The sequence below is a fragment of the Chroicocephalus ridibundus genome, chromosome 2 (genome assembly GCF_963924245.1).
Source record: "Chroicocephalus ridibundus chromosome 2, bChrRid1.1, whole genome shotgun sequence".
Taxonomy (NCBI): Eukaryota; Metazoa; Chordata; class Aves; order Charadriiformes; family Laridae; genus Chroicocephalus; species Chroicocephalus ridibundus.
The window spans coordinates 122,307,326-122,330,147 of record NC_086285.1 but is presented as its reverse complement, the minus strand read 5'-3'; the positions used below and the strand labels follow the sequence as shown (position 1 = coordinate 122,330,147).

General features: G+C 35.1%; 1 protein-coding gene across 1 annotated transcript in view; it reads left to right on the top strand.

The window, feature by feature from the left end:
* The window catches only part of CCDC178 (coiled-coil domain containing 178), a 182,156-nt gene that overhangs the window by 108,923 nt on the left and 50,411 nt on the right, over positions 1-22,822 (top strand). The window contains exon 19 of the mRNA XM_063323996.1: positions 12,969-13,118. Coding sequence (XP_063180066.1) covers positions 12,969-13,118 — 150 coding nt within the window. The remainder of the gene's footprint in view (positions 1-12,968; positions 13,119-22,822) is intronic.

Genomic DNA, 22,822 nt, shown 5'->3' with positions numbered 1-22,822 from the left:
TTTGCTTCAAGAACTCAGCAACTGCTCCTGTGATGATTGTGGATATGGGAACTTACTGCTTGGAGCGTTCACATTACGAATATGTACATCACTCAAAGGTAGAAAAAGGTACCACTTTCTGATCACTGAAGTTCTTCAGGTTTTGTAATCCACATACAAATTATTCTCATCCTTATATCCCTCCTTTCTTATCCTTGAAAAATCTCCTCTTTTTTTGTTGGGGTTCTCTAGTAGAGGGGGAAATGGCACTGTGTGTATCTGTCTTTGCTTTGCCTATTTATGTGCTGACCGTGTTCTCATGATATTGAGAAAGAAATCTTCTTTAGTCATAAGTGACAGCGTACCCAAACACAGGCAAGGGTAAAAGTACGTTTAGAAGGTATTTCTCAAAAAGCTTTACTTGCTGGTAGTTGCCTTTTTATGCTGGTTTTCTTTCTGAGATTATTTGGAGAACATGGTGGTTTGTGCTTTTAGGTTGATGTTCATAAAACTCAATTTTGGCTTATCCGAAACACGAGAATGTAGTTTCTTTCTCAGTGGTCATGCCTGTGATTCAGTTGTGTTAACTACATTTGAAACTACAAGCAAATTAGACTGGGTTACCATTTTTATGTAGAACAACTACTGTACCATTACTACAGAAAATTGCAGTTCTGAAATGAATGAGCAGTGCTAAAACCAAAAACAACTGCAGAAAAGCAGGGACTTCGGCATCAGAAAAAACAGCTTTCTTTAGAATTACTATTATATCAGTATTACATCTAAATATATTCTGAAGTTGAATGACAATTAATTTAAACAGGCTATTTATTATACAAATACTTTCTATAATATAAATATAATATATTTTAAATTATACTATACATTATCTATAGAAACAATAATAAAATATATCTCATTATTTAAATACTTTCTAAACTGCTGTTTGGTGAAATAAGTGCATGGATAAAACCAGAAAGATGCTGTGTCTTTATGCATGTTATAGTCACTTGCTTAGAAGATACATTAAATACCCATGTTTCCTGGTCTACGCAGAAAATATCAGATTTCACACATCTGTTGAGCTTGTAGGATTCTCTGAAATTCTAATGAGGAAAAATAGCTACACTCAGTTTAAAATATTTGCCATAGTTGTCCTTGTTTGTTTATAAGAGTTACTGTAAAGTGTTATTCTGATTTGAAAAGTTACAGTGAATATACTTTTATCATTATGTGGGAAAGTATATTTCTTTTCTGAGCATAACCATTTTTTTTAAATGAATGTTTAATAAAGAAGCCTTGCTATTAATTCTTTAACAATCCCATGTAAATAGTTTGAATAAAATGTTGCAATTTACATAAACTATTATTATATTTTAATTTTACTCATTTAGTGTGCTAGATTTTATGAGACCATTTGCGATTTGAAGTTTGGCTTCTCGGAGGCTTCATTTAAATGGTGGCATATGCTATACAGTGAACAGCAAGCGGAAGTTGTTATAATCCTCTGCGTCCTAGTGTTTGTTCCCTGGTGTTGGTGTTTCTTAGCTCTTTTTTCTCCAGTAAACGTTCTTACGTGCAGTGGCCAATGGCAAAAGTGTTCTGGAAGATTACTTCTCATGAAGCTTGACCATGTTCTACCATAGATTTGATGTTACCAACTAACTGGGGAAATCCTTGATACCTTTGGTTTAGCGTTACACTGCACTGCGGGAAATATGCCTGTGTGGATACTTTTAAGGACATCGGTCCCCTTTTTATATCTTCGGTTTGTTTCCAGAAGTTAACCCCTCCATACTAACCTCAGAGTTCTTACACTGAAGGCAGACAGAGTCTCCAGCATACAGGGGCTTGACACAAAACCTCTTGGAGTCTTCTTTTTTAGATTACCAATCATCTCATGTCTAGTTTATTAGCACTCTGCACATCTTTCTGTCTTTATGTGATCTGATTTGTATGTACGGCATCATTTCTGCATCATTGTGTGTTCTGCATCGTGTTGGGGCCATCATAGCATTTATGGAGTAGGTTTTAGACAGTGAAGGTTTGCATAAAAGACAGATTTAGATTTCACTGTAAAGAGGACAAATGAAAGGAAAATTCCTAATCTCTCTGTTTTGTAAACAAGGAATTTCTGCCAAGGACTCTGTAGGGTAGAGAAATGAGAATAAGGTAATCTCTCAGGTTTCCAGTTAGCAAGAGCCTGAAGTGCAAATGTAATTGTACAGACGACTGCAAAATTGCATTGACAGAGAGCTGAACTATACTCTTATTGATCTCTTTTACCTACAATGCAGACCTGTTCTAACTGAATAACTGAAGTTCTGGTATTCTATTATATTATGGTCACAATATATACCAGAGTAGATCAGGTTTGTGCCACCCGAGGAACTTGAACATAGATAAGTCTATGGGACCTAATGAGGTGCTTCCCAGAGGTCTGAGGGAATTGGCTGATGTAATTGTCAAGCCACCCTCCATGATATTTGAAAAGTCATGGCAGTCAGGTAAAGTCCCGGTGACTGGAAAAAGGGAAATATTGCACCCATTTTTTAAAACCTGTAAAAAAAAGGACCCTCGGAACTAACGACCTGTCAGCCTCACCTCTGTGTTTGGGAAGATCATGGAACAGATCCTCCTAGAAGCTATGCTAAGGCACACGGAGGACAGGGAGGTGATTTGAGACAGCCAGCATGGCTTCACCAAGGGCAAGTCCTTCTTGACCAACTTAGTGGCCTTCTATGATGGAATTACCACATCAATGAACAAGGGCATAGCTACGGATGTCGTCTGTCTGGACTTCTGTAAGGTCTTTGACATGGTCCCCTGTAACATTCTCTCTAAATTGGTGAGAAGTGGATTTGATGGGTGGACTGTTTGGTGGATGAGGAATTGGTTGGATGTTCACATCCAGAAGGTAGTGGTCAATGGCTCAATGTCCAGATGGAGATTCGTGACAAGTGGTGTCCCTTAAGGATCCATACTGGGACCAGTACTGTATAATATCTTCATCAATGATATAGACAGTGGGATCGAGTGCACCCTCAGCAAGTTTGCCAATGATACCAAGCTGAGTGGTCTGATTGAAAGGCCTGAGGAACAGGATGCCATCCAGAGTGACCTGGACAGGCTTGAGAAGTGGGCCCATGTGAATCTCATGAGGATTCAACAAGGCCAAGTGCAGGGTCCTGTACCTGTGTTGGAGCAACCCCGGGTATCAATACAGGCTGAAGGATGAAGAGATTGAGAGCAGCCTTCCCAAAAAGGACTTGGAGGTACTGGTGGATGAAAAGTGGGACATGAGCCAACAGTGTGCACTTCTGTGCACCAGAAGCCCAAGCACATCCTGGGCTGCATCAAAAGAAGTGCAGCCAGCAGGTCAAGGGAGGTGATTCTGCCCCTCTACTCTGCTCTGGTGAGACCCCTCCTGGAGTACTGCATCCAGCTCTGGAGCGCTCAGCACAGGAAACACATGGATCTGTTGAAGTGGGTCCAGAGGAGGGCCACAAAAAAGATCAGAGGGTTGGAACACCTCTCCTGTGAGGACAGGCTGAGACAGTTGGGGTTGTCCAGCCTGGAAAAGGCTCCAGGAAGACCTTATTGCAGCCTTTCAGTACTTGAAGGGGACTTACAAGATGGGGACAAACTTTTTAGAAGGACCTGTTGTGATAGGACAAGGGGTATGGTTTTAAACTGAGAGAGGGTAGATTCAGACTAGATATAAGGAAGAACTTTTTTATGAGGGTGGTGAAACACTGGAGCAGGTTACCCAGAGTGGTGGTAGTTGCCCTTGGATGGGTCTCTGATGGGTGTCTATCTGGGTAACCTGATCTAGTTGAAGATGTCCCTGCATATTGCAGGGAAGTTGGACTAGATGACCTTTAAAGGTCCTTTCCAACCCAAACTATTCTATCATTCTATGGCTCTATGTTTAAAATTTAACTTCTTTAATATTTAAGGGTACAGGATACTTCTGAAGTTTTTATTGAGAAAGGTGATAGAGTTGACAAAAAATTACTTTTCAAACTGTCCATTAAAAACAATTAGATTTTCTTCAGTTTTTCATTTTATGTTTAGTTTTGTTTGGTGAAGGTTTTCTAAACTGCCGTTTTCAAAATTTTATAACAATTTATTCTAATTAGACTGGAGAGGAGTGGAGATGCATTCACTGTTATTTTAAAAATCTGAAAAGAATAAAGTAAGGAGAAAAGATTTTTTCCTGCTCCCTCAAGTGAGGTTTTCTTCATTGGAAATTATTAAAAAAATCTTTTTAGGAAGTTTATTAATTGTAAATATTTCAGTAAGTGCTTTAAAAGGCAAATTTAAGTCTAATCTTCTTAATTATCTCAATATTGCCTATAGAAATAATCAAAGTAAATAGGTCAACAGTTCTCCAACATCAGTTACTGGATTTCAGAATTCCATGAGAAACAATTGTTAGGATCAAACTATATACCATAGAGGAGGTCTTAGGGGAATTTCATAAACAAAAATATAGCAACAACTTTTACTATGGATGTTTAAATGGACATGACTACAAAAAATGCTGTGGTCAAAAAAAAATCCAGCCAAGAAGACCCCACAGGGTGTCAGTCATGCATTACCACTATAGCAAAGTTATGGAAGGCAAATGGCTTGTCAGTGGACCAAAGTACATATATGAGATTAGCCAAAAGACATTCCTACAAAATTTCATTTAGAACATTACTTTAGAACAAAATATCAATGTTGATTACCACAAAGGGATTAGTTAATGATACTAATTTTTCAAAGAATTATAAGAACTTCTGGATGCAAAGTCTGAAAGCTGATCCTTCTAACTGTGTGGAAATTAAAATGGATGAATTTGCAAAGCTAGAATTGAATGCTAATATTTTTATGGTTGTCTGCAGCGTCTGTCAAAATAAAATATAATATTCTGTAAAATCCAGTATATTTTCCACATTTAATTTAATGAAACATCGAAAAAATTTTAAATTTTTAATGAATTTAATAAAAAAACAGCACAATTGTCCCACGAATCTCTTTATTTGCACGTTCTGTCACTTCAGAGCCACTGTAGTTGTATGGGTGGTATGTGTAGGTAACAGATATCGTGTTGACTATTGCTGTTTACTTTTTTGATACCTTTCTCACTTTAATTTTTACAGCTGTACAATTGAAAGCATGTGGGTTTGCATTAGCATCTGAATAAGGAGGTTTATTATTTATTTGCTTCATCTACTCTGCATAGAGGCATTAATGCAAAAATATTAGTCTTTGTAATGACACAAAGAAAGTGTATCTAATGACCTTACTGTGAGTAATTAGCCTTTTCCCCTAGTGATGCAGAGTTGTCCATCCCTAAATATATAAGAAAATGGAGAGCCTTTATAAATCTTGGACTGTAAATAAATGGACATTCCCAGGCAGTTTCATCTTTTCCAGAATAGCATTGCAAGTGAAGTTCTCTCTCATAATATGCTCTAAAAATATTGACAGGTATATATAATCAAGCTGTGATGATATAGAAGAAAAATTAATGATGCAATAATAGGCAAATAAGTTTGTGTTTAACAGTCTAAAACTATGTTTTGCAGAAACCAATAATGAAATCATAAACTTTTTTTTTTCTTTTCAGGCAAAGCATATAAACTTAAGGTATGGAGGAGGATGTAGGGTTGGAGAAGTTCTTAATTCTATGTAATTTCACAATCTTTTTTATAGTTATATCAACTTTAACCTGAGTTTTGATACTAGCTTGCATTCCATTATATTCATAGATTGACTTTATTCCGAACAAGTACCTTTTACTTTTCCTGAAATAAAAACTTCTTGTATGGAAAAGTCTGAAATGATGAACCTAAATTCAGTGTTAAAGTTTTAGAGTATATAACACACTTTAAAGGAACATTTTTGTATTCCTTGTTTCCACATTATTGTCAATAAGCACAAATGTTGGTTTTAAAGCAAATTTATTTTTTAAAAAAATGTGAGCATCTGTTGTGATATAGAGGCATTTTGCTACCAACTGCATAGCTCTAAAGAATTTTCTTTTTATGTTTTCTGGTCTTTGAATGATTGATGTTTCTTCCATTAGCATTCAGAACCAATGGATCTGATGAGATCCTCTTCAATCAATCCCTGATTTACTGGCATTGTATATCATAACAATTGTTTCCAATTGGAAATGTGTAATAAAATCTCTTAAAGTTACAGTTTTCCACCGTTAGCATCAAATCCAAGATGTGTTTGCTTTTCCTTTTTGTTTTATAGTCTGTTGTCATTCACGTTTTCTGCAACAGCAGTGTTATTTATTCAATTTCTTTTTGTCTTTGACCTTTCACTTGTGTTCTGCTTGCTTTAATACTTTTTTATTTTTCAATTCTATGGAGCCACTAATTTGCTCTTATGTCTTCTGAAGCCACATTCCTGACACCACTGGTGGAGTCAGTGACCCCTACTACCTGAAGGTATCATGCTTTTACTTCCAGTTCAGTGCTTTGATACCAATCTGTTTCCATGATATCAAGAAAGAAAAGGACTGTGACTTACTTAAGTGACATATCCAAGTTGCTGTCAGCAAATCAGTACTGAGCCCTAACACAATTGTGGCACCAGATGTCTTGAAGATCTGTCTTCATCTGTTCATTTTCTTTATCTTCTTACATGCTGTCAGTTCTTCAGTGTGCTTCCTGGCATGCATTTTTTTCAGGAGCTATTGAAGAGAATTACCAAGACCTTGAGATTGATCTCATATTAGTTCAAGACTTAGGAACTTTCTGGTCTCCTGCATGTCCCTTGGTTTTGCCTGTTCATAAGGTATAAATGCTTGACTTGTATAAGCAGTGCCAAGTTCTGGTTTTGCAACATGAACACAGAAAATATCTGGTTGCTTTCTAAAGATCTTGAATGTTGCTTTTGTCCTTCTGAACATTTGTGATCATGACTGATCGCAAAATTGAAGTAGAGGCAAAATTTTAGCTCTAGGCAAAGCGCTCCTGTCCTTGATTCTTTCAATAAGAAAAATGTATTTGTCGCTTATCCACAACAAAATTAGTTAATTGTCAAGCAGCACTATTAAGGTACATTTCTATTCAGCAGAGCAGGGACAAACATTTCAAATTTTTTGTAGAGATGAGAGAGATACTCAATTCTTTATGTTATGTTCTGAAAGCCAACTTGTTTCTCTATTCAAACCTTCTTTAAATGTAGCTGTTGACAGACCTGATAGTGGAGCATATGCAAAAATCTCTGGAGTTTCATTGAAACCATTAGAAGAAGAATTCCAGAACAGCCACTTGAGTTTCAAAGAGGTTGGACTCCACAAAGCAAAAGGTTCCTCCCTGTAATCAGGGTTTTTTGACTGAAGATAAAGATAGGACTAAAAATGCTTAATCAGTTGCTTTACCACTTTAGGCCTCTAGACTGGTAAATCCTTTGATTTCTCCAAGATTTATGCCTTTACTTAATTTACAGGGCCCTAAAGAGGTGAAGTGGGATAAACTTAAGTATTTCTAGTATTTCAAATTTTTGTATCCTTTTATGTTTTTCACATCTTCTGCACCAACATAATCATGGGCAAAGGGTACATCAACATAAAAAAATCTTAAAGCATTCAGATCTCATTTTACAACCACGGTCTCTTTTAATGTCAATACAATTTAGCTCATGTGCCAAAAATAACTTTGGGGAAGTCGAGAATATTCCTTGCATAGAAAAGACTGTATATGAAAAAACAAAAATGTTTTTCAGCTTTGGCTGAAAAATTGTGACCCCAAAAGTATTACATACTGTTTATTTTTGAATACTTGTAATGTTGAAGCAGACAGGTCTGTGCTTATATTTTCTGATATTATTTTAATAACTTTATTATTTTAGTGGCATTTTTTTCATTATTATTTTAGCAGCATTTATTATTTGTATAACTCTCCACCCACAGGAATTTTCTCCCAAACATTTAATGCATATATGATTTTATTCCCCATACTATTTATCCACTTGAGTCCTTATAAGAATAAAACTTGTTTATTCAAAAAATGTTAGAACTGCCATTTGGGGTGCTGTGTTATCAGTGAAAGGCTACTTGTAGTTATTGTTACATTAGTTTGCAGATAGGAAAAATGCAATCTATCAGAAAACGTTTCCTACTGAAAGGGTAATTAATTTGTTCCAAATGGTCCCTAGCAAATTTTTCAAAAATATGATCTCCCACTTCCCTCTGTCAGTCTGTGTATGTACATTCTAAAATTCCTCACAAACATAATAAAGCAAAAATTCATGCCATGGATGCAAAAAGATATTGTCTTTCAGATGAAGAGTTAGTTTCAGTATCTTGGGGCTCTGTGGTTTTTTCCGTTGGCTGCAGGTACAGGGGAAGACCTGTTTCAGCTCAGACACCATCAAAATCTGTATTAGGTCAGTATATAATATCAGCAACGTAAATCCCCTGACTTACGTTAGAGCTTGTAACTGCGTGATCCTTGATGCATAAATTACCAACCATCAAAGGCTGGTGGCAGCATCAACAGAAGATCCCAAGTAAGGAGAGCGAATCGGCGATTATATCAGCTCAAATTATGTTGTAGCTTCTGTGACTTGGAGAGCCCAAACTATTTGCTAATAAGCATTAGTTGCATCAATCAATCCTCATACAGGGGGAAAAAAACCCCAATACCTTATGCTTGTTTTAAAGTAACTTTCTTTTCTGTAGCCACAGGACTTGTCAACTGTATTACAATGACTTTGTGGCACTTGGTGTCACTATGTTCTTTATGCCCTGGGAAGGGACACATATGATTTGTAACACATGCTACTGGAAAAACATTGCTAAACTCCTCTGGGGAAGGTCTATGGAGTGGGAGGGGAAACATGCACATGAATACAGCATTTTTAAGATAAGTTATTTCTTATTTTGCTGTTCATATTATAAACAGGATACTTTATGCATACAAAAGAAACAGTCATTCCTGCCTGGGGAAAACAATTTCATTCCTCACAACCTCAAGTTTAAGTAGTATAACCAATTAATATAGATCCTTTAATAATTAGTTTATTGTGCTGATGCACCTGATTGTCAGAATCAATTGTTCTTATCTTTTGAATAAAACACTGCTGTCAGAGTGACTATTTGAAATGACGATTGACCCTCTAAACCATAGGAATTTATATCATGTTTATAGGTATATCATTACGTGAACAAAATCATTGATCCTAAGATTTGTCTCTACAATGCTTTACAAACTTTTGTCACATAAACATGGAACCATAAAATAGTTCTTGGATCACTTGCGACACAAAGTGGTTGGTATTAGCGTACGTAAAAGGACGGAAAAATAACATGAAACACATTTTCTCTGTGCTGCAGACAGCAAGTATCCCTTGTTTGTCTGTACCAGTCATGGCTAGGTTAGTGGTGATCTCTCTTTGCAGCCCTAAAGGACTGAAGTTTAGCTATTACAAGAAATTCTGTATGGCCTGAGGTACTGGACTGATAACTCGTCATTGTGTCGCATGGCATTGCATCTGCTTTCCTACTACCTAGTTCAGCAGCCATTGGGCTAACATTTTGTTGATAGTTTTGAAGGAGGCGTTTTGGTGTTTTTATTTTTTTCTTGCTTCCACATATTTCATTGTCTCAGTATGAATTTGTATTGTAGCAGACAGGAACTGCACTTCAGATGTGTTCAGCAAACACACAAAAAAGTGTTCCAGCTTTCCAGGAGAACAGAGATTCTTCCTGGGCTGCTACGTGGAATAAGAGAACGTAGAGAGGAAAAAGTATATGTGGCGGATTAGGTAGAAATTTCCTGTAGCAAAAGAACAAGATCGTGAATCGTGGTGGTTTTTATCAGTTCACAAGTCTACAAATTCAGAAGTTTGAGTGCCAGAGACAAAACAAATGTCTGGATTGTCTACTGAAATATCTTATGATCAGTTTTGAGAGTCATATCCCTGTTCTTCTGGAACAGCAGAAAGAGGTGTAGTATATATTCTGGCATGCCAAGTGTGGTCACAGTTTGACCACTCCTCTCTTTCATAAAGATAAAATGGTCTTAAATACTTTTTTTTTTTCCTTGCCTACATGCTGGGAAATCCTCTGTAGAAACGACAGTCAGGTATTTAAAAGATGCATGCTCTTTGCTTATCTTTCAGAGGAGTGAATTGGAGAAAAAGAACCATTTCAATTTATCTGTCTCAGCTGACTTAAGTTATACCATGAAGCGATTTTTGGGACTGGGGAACTAGTATAACTGGTCGTATATACACAGCCACTGAGTCTCATAAAATCTGGAGAAAACTATTTTCTTTTATTTGGTATGTTGTTATTCTTTGTCAAAATGTCTGGACCATTTTAAATTACACAAAATAGTAGGACTTCACTCATCTTGTACTCAGGTGTCTATATTGGTGAAAATTAGTATATTGATGTTCATATTCTACAAGCAAACTTTCTGTCATTTTCCTATATTCCTTGCATATGTGAAAATACTGTGATGCTGAAAACATTGTTTGTTTGCAGGTATTGAATGCTGACATATTAACATCAAGCATTGTATGTTTGTTAAGGAAGATATAAGCCTGAAAAACAGGTTTTACCTCTACTTGAAAAAAAATGAAGGTGATAATCGCATCTTCGCTAAATTGTACATCTTTCTTTTTATAACTTAGGGATTTCTGAAAGACACATAGCATTTTAATATTGAAATGATGTAGAGAGTGACAGTTCTGTACAGGAAGAATTTTATTCTATCTTGTTGCATAACCACAGCAAGTTTCTAGCCAATGTTTTCAGAAATTGCGTATAAATACAGACACAGAAGTGGATATATCTTGATTAAGACATCACATAGAAAAAAGAGTAAAATCATTGTTAATACGCTAACTGTCTTGGGAACTCCCAAAATTCAAGTAGCTCCAAGGGATAGCTGGGAACCTGTTCAGGCATGCTGCAATTTCCCTTGGAGAGTTTTGTCTTTGAAAGGTGAGAATCTAAATTACCCGCTTGGGAACAGATTCAGAAAACCTGTGGATTTTTCAACATTATCACTGTGACCCCAGATGAACTTACACTTTATTAGTCCACTGATTCACAGGATTTTTTTAGAGGCACAGGAGATACTAAAGCAAAGTTTGAATTTTACCAAAGTTACCTAGCTCTCCTGGCTTCTGAGAAACATGGTAGCTATAATACATGGGTAAAACGTTTGTTGTTTCGGAAATGTTCCCAACATGTATTTATGTTGCCATTCCAAACAAAGCTTGAAGTAGCAGCAATAGGATTCGCCTATATGTGTTGGCTTGAAACTTCAACCAGTGACCTGGGAAAATTAATCTAAATTCCTTTATGCTCAAAGTATATTTTTCCTACCTTGGACACGCATCTTTTGGCTTAAAAAGTAGTCTGTTGAAGGGGAGAAGAGGAGCAGGGAGGTAAACAGAATAACCTGTAATATTCCTATCTCAAAAATAAAACCAAGATTATTTGTGATTTCTTTCTTTGGGTTTGGTGAGGCTACTACTAAGACAGGTGGTTGCTCCCCACCTCCCGTGGTAACATTTCGCTCACAGTTTGGGACTGTCAGGTCAGAGGGCTGCCCTCCCTCCTGCCGGATCAACAGGCTTCATCCAGGGAGCAGCCGATAGCAGCGTTTGCTCCAACTGCTCTAGCTGTTCTGCTAGCTCTGGTTTTCTGCGAGGGTACCCACAGCACATGGGATTACAAATAGTCCTCCCTCTTGTATCAACTAGGCTCTTTAGCAGACTGTTCTACCTTTTAAAACTTTTAGAATATAACTTTTGCATTAGAAGTCTTTAAAATATTGCCTTAGATTGGGGAGACACTAATCACATGGACATTTGGGCTAAATTAGTTGGCCTAGGCTTCTGCACACCCTCGTAATTGGGAACTCTCCTCCACTCCACGTTATAATGTGCATGCATTTTTAACAGAAATCCCTCCCAAATACAACAGGTGACAGCATACGTAAATTTAATAAGTTTCAGGCTTGCTTATTGCGGGGGTTTTTGTCCATCTCTCTCCTGGGTAGCAGCTGTCATCACTAGCCATGATGTTTTAAAAATTTATTTTAAAGATATACATTTAAAATGTACTTTAAGGAATATTTTGAAACATGGAAATCAGCCATCCTGTTTTATAGTTATGAAATTGAAAGAAATTACGAATGTCAAAAGTCAATAGTCAACTAACTCTATGGGTAAAAGTCTACCTGTGCTCCCCTTCCCCCAAGTGCCTTTTAATGGAAAAGTAATGAAAATTAAAATAGAATTCCTTGTTAAAAATCAATTTTAAAATAAAGTAAATCGGATGGTATCATTGTAACCTAGATAAAATACCTTAGAAAATCATGTGACTGTTGCAAGAGTCACTCCATTATAGTCAAAGGGAGTTCAGTCAAAATTAGATTTAAAGGAATGGAAATTTTTTTTATTACAGAAACATGCAATCCAAACAGCTTCAACTTCACCTGGTAGCAAACTATGAGAGTCAGAAATTGTATTAGTCTTTAAAATCAAGTTAATCACATAGGAAACATTAAAATTATTAGTAGATTGCATGAGTATTACATTGTGTCAGTTTTACAAATACATTGGAAAACGAGAGTTTTGAAAAGTAAACTGTGGGTGAAGAATTTGATGTATTCTCTGGCAGTTAAGACAAGATAATTTCTATGCATAAAGGTCTTACGTAGTAAAGTAGAGGATGTGTTCTTTTTAGTTATTTCTACTGTAACTACTTACAATATCATTTTCTGTACAAATCATTTATTAATAACATTTACTTCAGTGTAAATAGATTCAGAAAAATCCTAACCACTTGAAATTCATTTGCAGTTTTTCCATTTGTTTCACTGAGACCATAATCTTGTCATACATATATTGCAGATATTCGTAAGTGAATGAGTCAGGGAAATTGTGGAAGTGACCTATAATTTTATTTTTTAGAAAGATATTTTGCAGTAAGTGTAATTAATTACTTTTCTCTTTAGGCTGCTCTGGAGCAAGTCATTAAAGAAAATCTGTGGTTAGCTCAAGAATATCAAATCTTTCAGAACAACTACTTAAACAGTAAAGACGACCTCAGAAAACTCTATGACAATAGAATCAGGGTGGAAGCTGCTATTAGAGATCATCAGCAGGTAAAGTGCTAATATCACTCATTTAATTCATCTCATCTCCAAATTTAATTTGATTAATGCAGCTAGTTAATATAATACTTGTTAGTAATACCTATCACCTGAATTCTTATTTTCCTCTTGGTTTTTTCACACTTTTTGTATTTTCATTTTTTTACTTGCTTGCTGGTTTTTTTATTATTTTTACAGAGAAATTCATGTAAGGTATTCAAATTTCATTATTCATGAATTCCACTTTTGCATCTGAAATGTATTTATTTTTTTATATAAATATATTATGCAGTAATTAAAACGTACCTTACCATTCTTCAAAAAACACTTTTTCTGGAAACTGTGACTTTTACAGCAGCTTCGGTCAGACTCTGTAAGCTTTTAATTTAGAAAACAGTGAAATGAAAATGAAAATCTAGTTTGAAAAACGTCCATGATGGTGGTATGGTGGCCAAGTGTAATGTTTTAATGACTAATTAGTTACATTTAAAAAGACAGATTTATTTTTTTTTTTTAAATATAGCAGTGAAAGCTGTGGAACCTGAGTGAAGTGATGTTGTAAAACTTTGTTGTGAAAGTACAATGCCAATTCGCAGAAAAAGTCTTTTCTGTGTCTTTGCTTTGTATTTATAGATAGCTCTCAAAATACAACTTCATCAGTACAAAGTATAATCAATTAAAAATATCTTTCAGATATTTTAGTCAGGTTATTGCTTGCTTGCCTTTCATGTCTATGTTTTTGAAAATTAGTATGCATTTAAGCCGTCATGCACACAAGACCTCAAGTTCACATCAACTATTTCAGGTAAGAATCTTCATTAACTCATGTCATTTATGCAGGAACCATGTCCTGATATATTGATATTTTAGTCTGTTCTCTAAAAGTATAGTGTAGAAGTCTTCAAATAAATAAACTAGATGTGAAATTCAGGTTATTTGCTAGTACTTTACTCTTATCAATCCATTTTATGTCTTATACCCATATCTTCATCCACTGCTCATTTCCTCATATACTACCTCAGGTAACCTCTAATTTTAAAATTCAGAGTCTTCACTTTGTTCCTGAAAAATATAAATAAGAAAATCCTTTCCAAAATATTCTTGTTAACTGCATAGCCCTTCTATGTTTCAAGAACAAAACTGTTTTTAAGTCATATATTCTTAGGGATAACCATATTTGGATAATAAGTTGGAGATCTAAAACATAAAAAGTTGAAGAAATTATTGCCTATCTTTCTTCACCAAGTGAGTGTCAATTATGTTCTGTCGATATGATAGCAGAGGCAATGCTATGAGCGTCAAAATGTTTTCTTAAAAGTACCGTATTCTTGAAGGGATGTAAAGTATTTTTTTCTGCATGCAGAATTAAGGCATACTTTCTTCAAGCCTCGCTACAGAAAAATGTATCTATGTTACATTATCATCTGGACCTTTTATTTCTTTGGATGTAAGAATATTTGTCTTCTACATTCTCAGAATGTAATAGTTCTTGCTAATATTTGTGAAACAGATTTCCCGCTCAACCTCTTCTGGACATAGTATGGGTGATATTAACATGCATCTCAATGATGTAGTCTGGAAGCAAAGAAAACTGCAAATGAGTTGGCATATATTATTGCTTTTTACCTTCTCAATTTGAATACAATAAAATAAACATAGTAAAGTGTAGCAAAATAGCAATGCAATACCAACAGGATCTAGTTTCATCCGCAGTACTATGTAATCATTTGCTTGGCTTTTAAAAATCTTGTTCAGGAAGAAAATGGTTATGAGTATGTTGCTATTCTATAGGAGCTTATAATCAGCATTACAATACATATACCTAGCTTGTGTTAGAAATTAATGATGGCAATGTTTAGAATTTCTGACAGTCCTCTGTGCCGTTCAGCAGTGGTATGTGTATGAAGAAGAGCAATTCTATTCACGATATTAATTTGAGGATTACACAGACAACTAATCTAATTTGCTTTTTGATAACTCTTCACTTTCTTGAACGAATAACTACTCCAACTGTTAAAACAAAATATTTCTACCATTATCACATAAAGAAAGTACTTAGAAATTATGACAAAAGGGAAAAACATGTTGATTACATACAGGTCCTACAAAAAGAAGCTTTATTTTTTTCTTAGGTTTTTGCTAATCAGCGAATTACAACTGCAACAGAAAATCAATTCTGGAGGAGTGTCAAAGTAATGATTTTTCTAGGTGCTCTGCTATATATATGCATTACAGTGACATGAACATTCAAGAAGAAGAAAGTGTGTTCATCCTTCCCTAAATCCTGAGAACTTTCTTCCCTGTGTATATAATTACTCAAAATTAGAAGCCAGTTTTTACAAATACTAATGTAAAAGGCAAACTGCCTTTTTTTTTTTTTTTTTTTCATAATTTTAACTGGATGTAGTAACTGCTCTAACTAATGAAGTAGGTTTGCTTTGGGCTTCTAAGTAGCTGTTTTGTTCAGCCCCGGAAAAGGCTCCATCTTAATAATGGGTGAAATAATGCTTTGGTAAGATGAAGTGTTTTGTCATGTCTTTGTAAGCTTCTTTGCACTGAGGAAGGTGCCCTTATTGAGTGGAGCGGTCTATGCCCATAAAAAGCACAATATCGTCTTCTGCGTCTAGAATGCAAAGGCATGCTCTTGGAGAAGATTCGTGTTTCCTTCCTATTGCTATACATAGGAGGTGGATGAGAAGAGGATTTTCTCTCCCACTGACATTTTCTGGATGTTGTAACTTCCTGTGGATATTTAAGGGGAGCCTAGCATGATTGTTGTAACAGATAGTAGCCTGGTGGATAACACACATGCATGTTTCAGGTGAATGAGAAAAGCCTCCTTGCTTTCATAAATTCCTGTGATTAATGAAGAGTTGCTCTATGGCACTGGTATGTTGCTTTTGTGGGTGTGGTGTATAATTCTGCTTCTGCTTTTACCTTCTTAACTCTGTCCCATTATTATATTATAAAGTCTTCAGTTCTAAGTAATTCCATGAGATTTTATGTTTTTGTTAAGCTTCTGAAATCAAAAAGCCAGGTAAGGATTTCAGCTTTAACTAAGAGGAGTCGAAGTTTCTAAAGTTCTTTTTTGTGCAGGATGTTTCAAAAAGTGATTCCAGGGAACTCTGAAGGATCAGAAACCAGAGATCAAAAAAAAGAGTCCCTGGAGACTCTGTGGAGAAGAGTGAGAATTATCCTGAAGAATAGAGAGGAAAGGGTGGGGGGCGGGGGGAATGTGAGGATAAGGACAAGAGGAAGAAGCTTGGTAGAAGAAAGGAGAGAAATCTGTATACGTAAGAGTGAATGCCAAAGGAAGTATCAGAGAATGTACAGGGAAGGAAAAAAACTCTATAAATAGAAAAATGACAGAAGTGGATGGTCGGAAGAGAGAAATGTTCTTGACTGTTGGTGGTGTCCCACTGAAGGGAAGAACTTATATTAAGCGATCTAAATAGAGAATACACTTTCTGTGAAGTAGAAAGGAATACATAATATGACAAATGGAAGGGGTAATGCTTCATTGTTTTCATCAAAATTAAAAAAAAAAAGGAAAAGCTACAATAAGTTTTATTAATTTCGTAGTGTGTATGTTCCATTAAAAGTCTATTTGTCAAATTGTAACCTCAGGTATTTTCTTTGCTTCTGGTATAAACCGGAAGACCTTGATTCTTAAAAACAAGTGTTTCAGAAATGTGTTGTGGCATGTATAAGCACAACATCATGCATGTGAGAAACCTTTTCTGGCTTCATTCTTTCTTACAGAGCTGATGTTCAGTTTTTCACTATTACTTTTCTCTGCAAGAGTGTCTGGAGCCATTGCTTTTTGTGTTATGAAAAACAAGCAAGTTAAGCTTAAAGGGGAAATATTCACTCTAGTGTGTCTGAAAACTGAACTCCTAAATGCAGATATTTAAAAAATTCTGAGCTACTATTATGTTCCTTTGAGTTAGTATAATTTTTTTAATCACATTCAAGCATTTGAAGGTTTTTAAATGATACACTTACTGTGTGACAAAGATGTTAGAATCTGCTAATGTTCATTTGTAATCCTGTCTAATATAATCCTATGACTTCGAGATGATGTTTTGCTTACCTAATTAATTTTATATTTTTAAGAAGTATCATATTTTTTGATAGCTGATGGTCAGACCATAAATACATAATATTTAGTATCATTAACAAAATATATAATATTTTTTCTGTCTGCAAAGATACTTTATTACATATATAATCACCTCCACAAACCATTTATGTTTATCCTAATGTTTAATTTGATCAAATGTAAGTGAAGTCTCATGCTCTTGCTGTCTGTTAGTTTGTTCTCTTTGAGAAAGACTCTTTCTTTGCTCCACAAAGACATTCTTCAATTTGGTTTCCCTCATATATATCTTCCACTGACCAATGGCATGTCTGTCCTACTGGATGTACTAGCTTCATTATAGACTGAATTGCACATTTCCATCTTTTCTAGAAGACATTGGAAAAAACTCTGGTGGATCTTGACATTATCTTTAAATACATTCTATTTAGTACCTAATATTTTCTCTAAACATTTGCTTTTGAGGCCAGTTAGACAGAGGGTTTTTTATAACACTGATAGATTACTTGGTTTTACATGCGTATTTCAGTGCGGCATAATCTTGTATGTAAAAGAATTGTAGGTTCGTCTTTATGTGGTAGACTTTCAGTAACAAAATAGTGCGTAATACAGCTTCTGCCCTGCAAATATGTAACAGCAGTTCCTTCTGGAAATCTCCATGGGCTAGCATATTAGCACAAGGAATATGATTATGCATGAAAACCAAATGAATTATTTACCATATCTTTCTTTTTGTACTGAACAATGTTAGAATATCTGTACCATGAGTAAAATTTGATACTTCCACTGTATTGTGCTAACACGTCAATGATTGTACTGTAGACATCGTCATTTGTTCTCATAATGAAAACAGAGTTGATTCCTGAATACAGAGGTATGAGATGTCATTATATGTTAAGAACGGATATAATTGAATCTGTCATTAACACTGCAAGTGGGCACAGTCTGACAAAACTTTGGTAATTGTTCTTGCTCACATAACTTCTATTTAAAAATAGTCTCTATGCAAATGATAATTGCTTTAAAATGTAAGTAATACATTCATTCTCGTATTCATGATGTGCTATCTTCAGGTGGCCACAATATAGTGAGAGGTTGGAGGGAGGAGGCCTATTGATTTCTGTTTCTTTTTTTTTACTTTCTGGATAACTGACATATTATTGCAGTAAAACATATGTAGGGTCAATTCATACTGAATAGTTATTAGAAACCATGATAACAAAAGTCATTACACTGCAGTTCAGTTTTGACAGTAAAATTTCTGCAACATTATCACAAATCCTCATGCATTAGTGCAATGATCCTTACTATAGTTTCATATTAGAATCAAAAGACTGCTGTAGCATGCTTGATACAAAAAGTCATGCAAGTCAAGTGAAGTTCTTTTATGCTTTTATAAAGAACATATTTTCCTGTGTTTCTCATGCATGTGTCTGACTCTGAGCCTTCTTGGATATTTCTGCCTTTGCTCGTCTGGGATATAAGTGTTTTAAAAATAATGTCCCTGTTGTTTAGAAAGACCAAATAGAATAGAAAGTAAATCTGACAATGGACACATGTCAGTTTAGCCAATTAATTCCTTATGATTTTGTTGTTCCCATTAATTGACCTGACTGAAAAAAATACTGTTCTCATATAAACAAAAAAACCCCCACATTTCTGTCTCTAAAATGTGTTTTTGCTTAGTCAGTTCACTTATCTGAAGATCTTGCATTGCTTTGTGTCTTCACAAGACTGATAGTGAAAGCATGGATAAAATTATGACAAAAAATGGCCTCTTCATTCCCATTTCCTTACAAATCTGAAATGAAAAATAATACTGTTGAGGGTTCAGTGTGAAAGAAATGAAAATTATCATAGAAGAAATGTCAGAATTGTTATCAGTTTTTGAATGTTTAACCAGCTTTCAGAGCTGTTTTGGTTAGGAGCAGAAATGGGTAATGGAGCTGACATTTGTTCTTTGCCAGTATAACAAGACTACATAGTAGCTAGTAATCAAAATTGTATCATTTCCAGTATTTTTAACTGAGCTTTTTTCTACCTTCAGGCTTTTGACAGTACAGTAAATTGACAGAATAGCGAGTTTCATATGAAAACATGGGTAAAAACATATATCTTCAGTAAGCTTTTTATTATGCAAATTTACTAAAATTTCTTTGAGCTAATTATATTTAAACAATGTAAACATCAAGTTAATGTTATAATTAAATTTGAATCAATAACTCAATAAGTTCAAATGACTCGATCAGGAAATTAATACAACAGGCAGCCAAATCAAATTATTATTTTGATAGCAAAAGGAAGCTATTGGGATAATTTATAGAGAAGTCAGTCTCCTTTCCATATGCATCAGCCGTATGGGTGGCCAGTCAGTTACAGTTTTGTTGCATAGAACAGAAGCAGTCACAGAGCTCAGTGATGTCTGTAGGACTTCAGTGTTAGTAACATCCTACAGTCTCCCAGAAGAAGGTGTCCCATTACAGGAAGTGAAATATCTTGGTTTTTTTCGAAAAGAAATACATAAATTTGATAATTCGTTTAGGCATTTAGCTTTAAAATTGAGTGTTGTCTAATGTCTGAAGAGAAAAGATGAGGAAAAAGTGCCTTTTTCCTGCATATTCATAGATGTTTTCAGAATACTTTCCACTTTTTCTGCCTCAGTGACACCTGTGGTATCAAGACAAACAAGATCAACTGGAATATTCTGAGTACTTGTAATGGCTCAGGTTTCTTACAGTAGACAGTCTTTAAATAGGGGTCATGGATGGCGATGACATTATGCACAGACCTCGATTTCACAAAGCCAGCAAGTTTGCAGATCAAATATTCTTCCCATGCTATATTGACAGGAGTTGATCCTAAGGAGGTTGTGATGACAGTTTTTGAGTTTAAAGGTAGCAGGCGATAAACGAAAATTATGTTTTGTAAAACATCAAATACTTTCATCAGTAGAGGGTGTTTTTATGTGTTGAATTGCTGCGTATCAGTAACTTCACTTAGAGGCAAAAGATCAAAGAAAGTTGCGTGAGCTCAGTTCTTCCACTCGCAACTTTTTACCTTAAAGCACAACCTTCTTATTCATTATTTCCTAATGGAGTCTACCTTTAATTAAAAAGAATATAATTGTTTTTTTTCCTCATATCATATGCTTATTCGAAACCCTATCCAGCACAGGCTGAACAGAATGGGAAAAGACAGGCTGGGGTAGCACCTCTTCTTTACCAAACAAAGTAGAAAGAGATGGACATTGTTAGCACTTCTACTTGACAATTCTTTCTAACATGTACATAAACTTTAATATGCCTGTATGCACATCTTGCAGGAAAGACCTGGTCTGAGGCTGATCAGTCCTCAGTCAGCTGGTGGATGTGATCTTCTGTCTTGTTTCATGTGTCCATGAAAATATTTTTTAAGCAGGAAACTTAGCTTTGGGCAAGTTTTGCAACACACTTCCCTTAGGAAGTAAACCTTACTCTGATCTGAGTGTTCTGAGATTTTTGTACTGGGAAATCTATGAATGTGTGCTAACTTGCCCCTAATATATCACTTGTCTGTTCTGTACCACTTTATAGAGAATTATAGAATTATTACTGAGTCACAAATTTATTTAATCAAAAAAGGTAGAATCAACAGGCAGAATGGCTTACGTTATGAAATTCAACTGCCCTCTTTTTTTTTTTTCTTTAAAGTTTTTACTGTCTTACTTTTATTTACATGTAAAGTAGTCAGGTTGAATGTTGCAGAGTAGTAAACAACTTCCTGAGGAAAAGTTCAAAAGTTCAAAAGATATCCATATCTTATTTTATCTATTTTACATATTCATTTTTAACCGCATGGATTAATAGTTTGAGATTTACATTCTTATTAGCTACATAAATTCACGTTCACTCACATTTACTTCAAACTTACATTAAGAGCATCATTAAGGTCACAGTGTTACAGCTTAATCTTGCAAATACTTTATAAAAATATTTGATGTCAAAATAGTTTGACTTAGCATTCAATAATTGACAAAAAAAACTTGCAGCAAACAACCAACAAAATCCTATAAATTAATAAAAATCATACTTTTGCTTTCCTTTTTAGCTCATAAACAAAATTATTAGAATCTTTCAGGATTATAAAGCACACCTACACTGTAACTCATCCCAAATGCCTTACTAGGGGTACTTATGTTAAAGTCTTATTAGGCCTACATTTTCCATGCTTGTACGCTTGAAAAACTAAAAATTTCTTAATAGTTTAACATATAAGATTAATGCACCTTGTTATGCAAACCATTATTCCAGAAACTGGTAGAAACTTTGTATTGCACCTTCTTAAGCCTTTCTGCCAGAAAGAATTAAAATAGCATAAATCAGCAAGAATGGCCTCAGCTAGAATTAGCTGGGAAAAGCTTGAGAAAACAGTTCTTAACTGACAGTGTTGAGTGTCCTTGTGTATTTATGCATCCTCTGAACCTGTCGTGTGAAGATATGGCTCCAGGACCTCTACGGGAACCAGGGCTTTACTGGCTGTGGCCCGTGGACCTGAGGCAACTAGCCTGCAGTTTTTAAGTCAAACCTCTCTCTGCAATTTGGGTACCTCCCAAGAACACTTGTCCCAGTGAGGCAGGTTGTGGCAGACATAGTATTTGAGGAGTTTGAGCACAGCAATCTGCCTGATAGTCATGAAGGTAGTTGGGAAAGACCTATGGCATACCAGGTGTACAGATTTCTTGACATTAAATTGTCATAGAGATGGGAAGTCTAGGTATCATAACACATTTTAGTTCTAATAATCATTATTCTTTTCGGTTTTCATTACTTCCCACAAATTTAGATCACTTATCAAACTGTTTTAACCCTTGAATCTACCAGAGATCTCAGGGAATATATTTCATCATAGAAATACTATATGTTGGTATTTCTGGGGGGATAAAAAATAGGTATTCCAAGCTTTCCATTTCAGAATTTATTTTTTTTTTTGCATTTTCTTTCAATTTGTAATGGGAAAAAAAATTTCCAACAATGTACTGGCAAGCTCCAATCCTACCACATATTCTATAATTTACAGTAATTATCTAATTAATTTACTAGAGGATTCGTAAAACAAGAAATTTATATGGAGAATGTAATTCTATCTAAGCAATCATCTCAAGGAAACTATTATAGCTGTCAGCAATCTTTTTTTGTTCAAGTTTGTCCACATAGATAATATCCCTTCTTGTGAGAAAAGCAGGTAGAATTGCCATCTCACGTGTTGAGGATAAGAAATATTATGAAAAGTGACAGCACTATGTCTACCAGACATGTTAATGACTAATTTTAAGATTAACTTAAAAAATGAGAGACGGCTTAAACAGAAATTTGGAGTGAGAAAGGAGAATCACTTTATCCTTTGAAACACGGTGTGGAAAAAAACTGATGCACGGTATGAATCACATTAGCTTTCCAAATCAGTCATTTTCACAAAGACACAGAAAATAACCTAATACAGATCTGGCTGAAGGCCTCGTTAGCATTACGACAACAAGGATCGAGATCTTATAAAAAAGATCACAACATAGAGTAACTAAATGGATTAGAGTCTTCTGGTATATTTCAGACATCATCTGTTCTGGCATTCAGTATTCCAC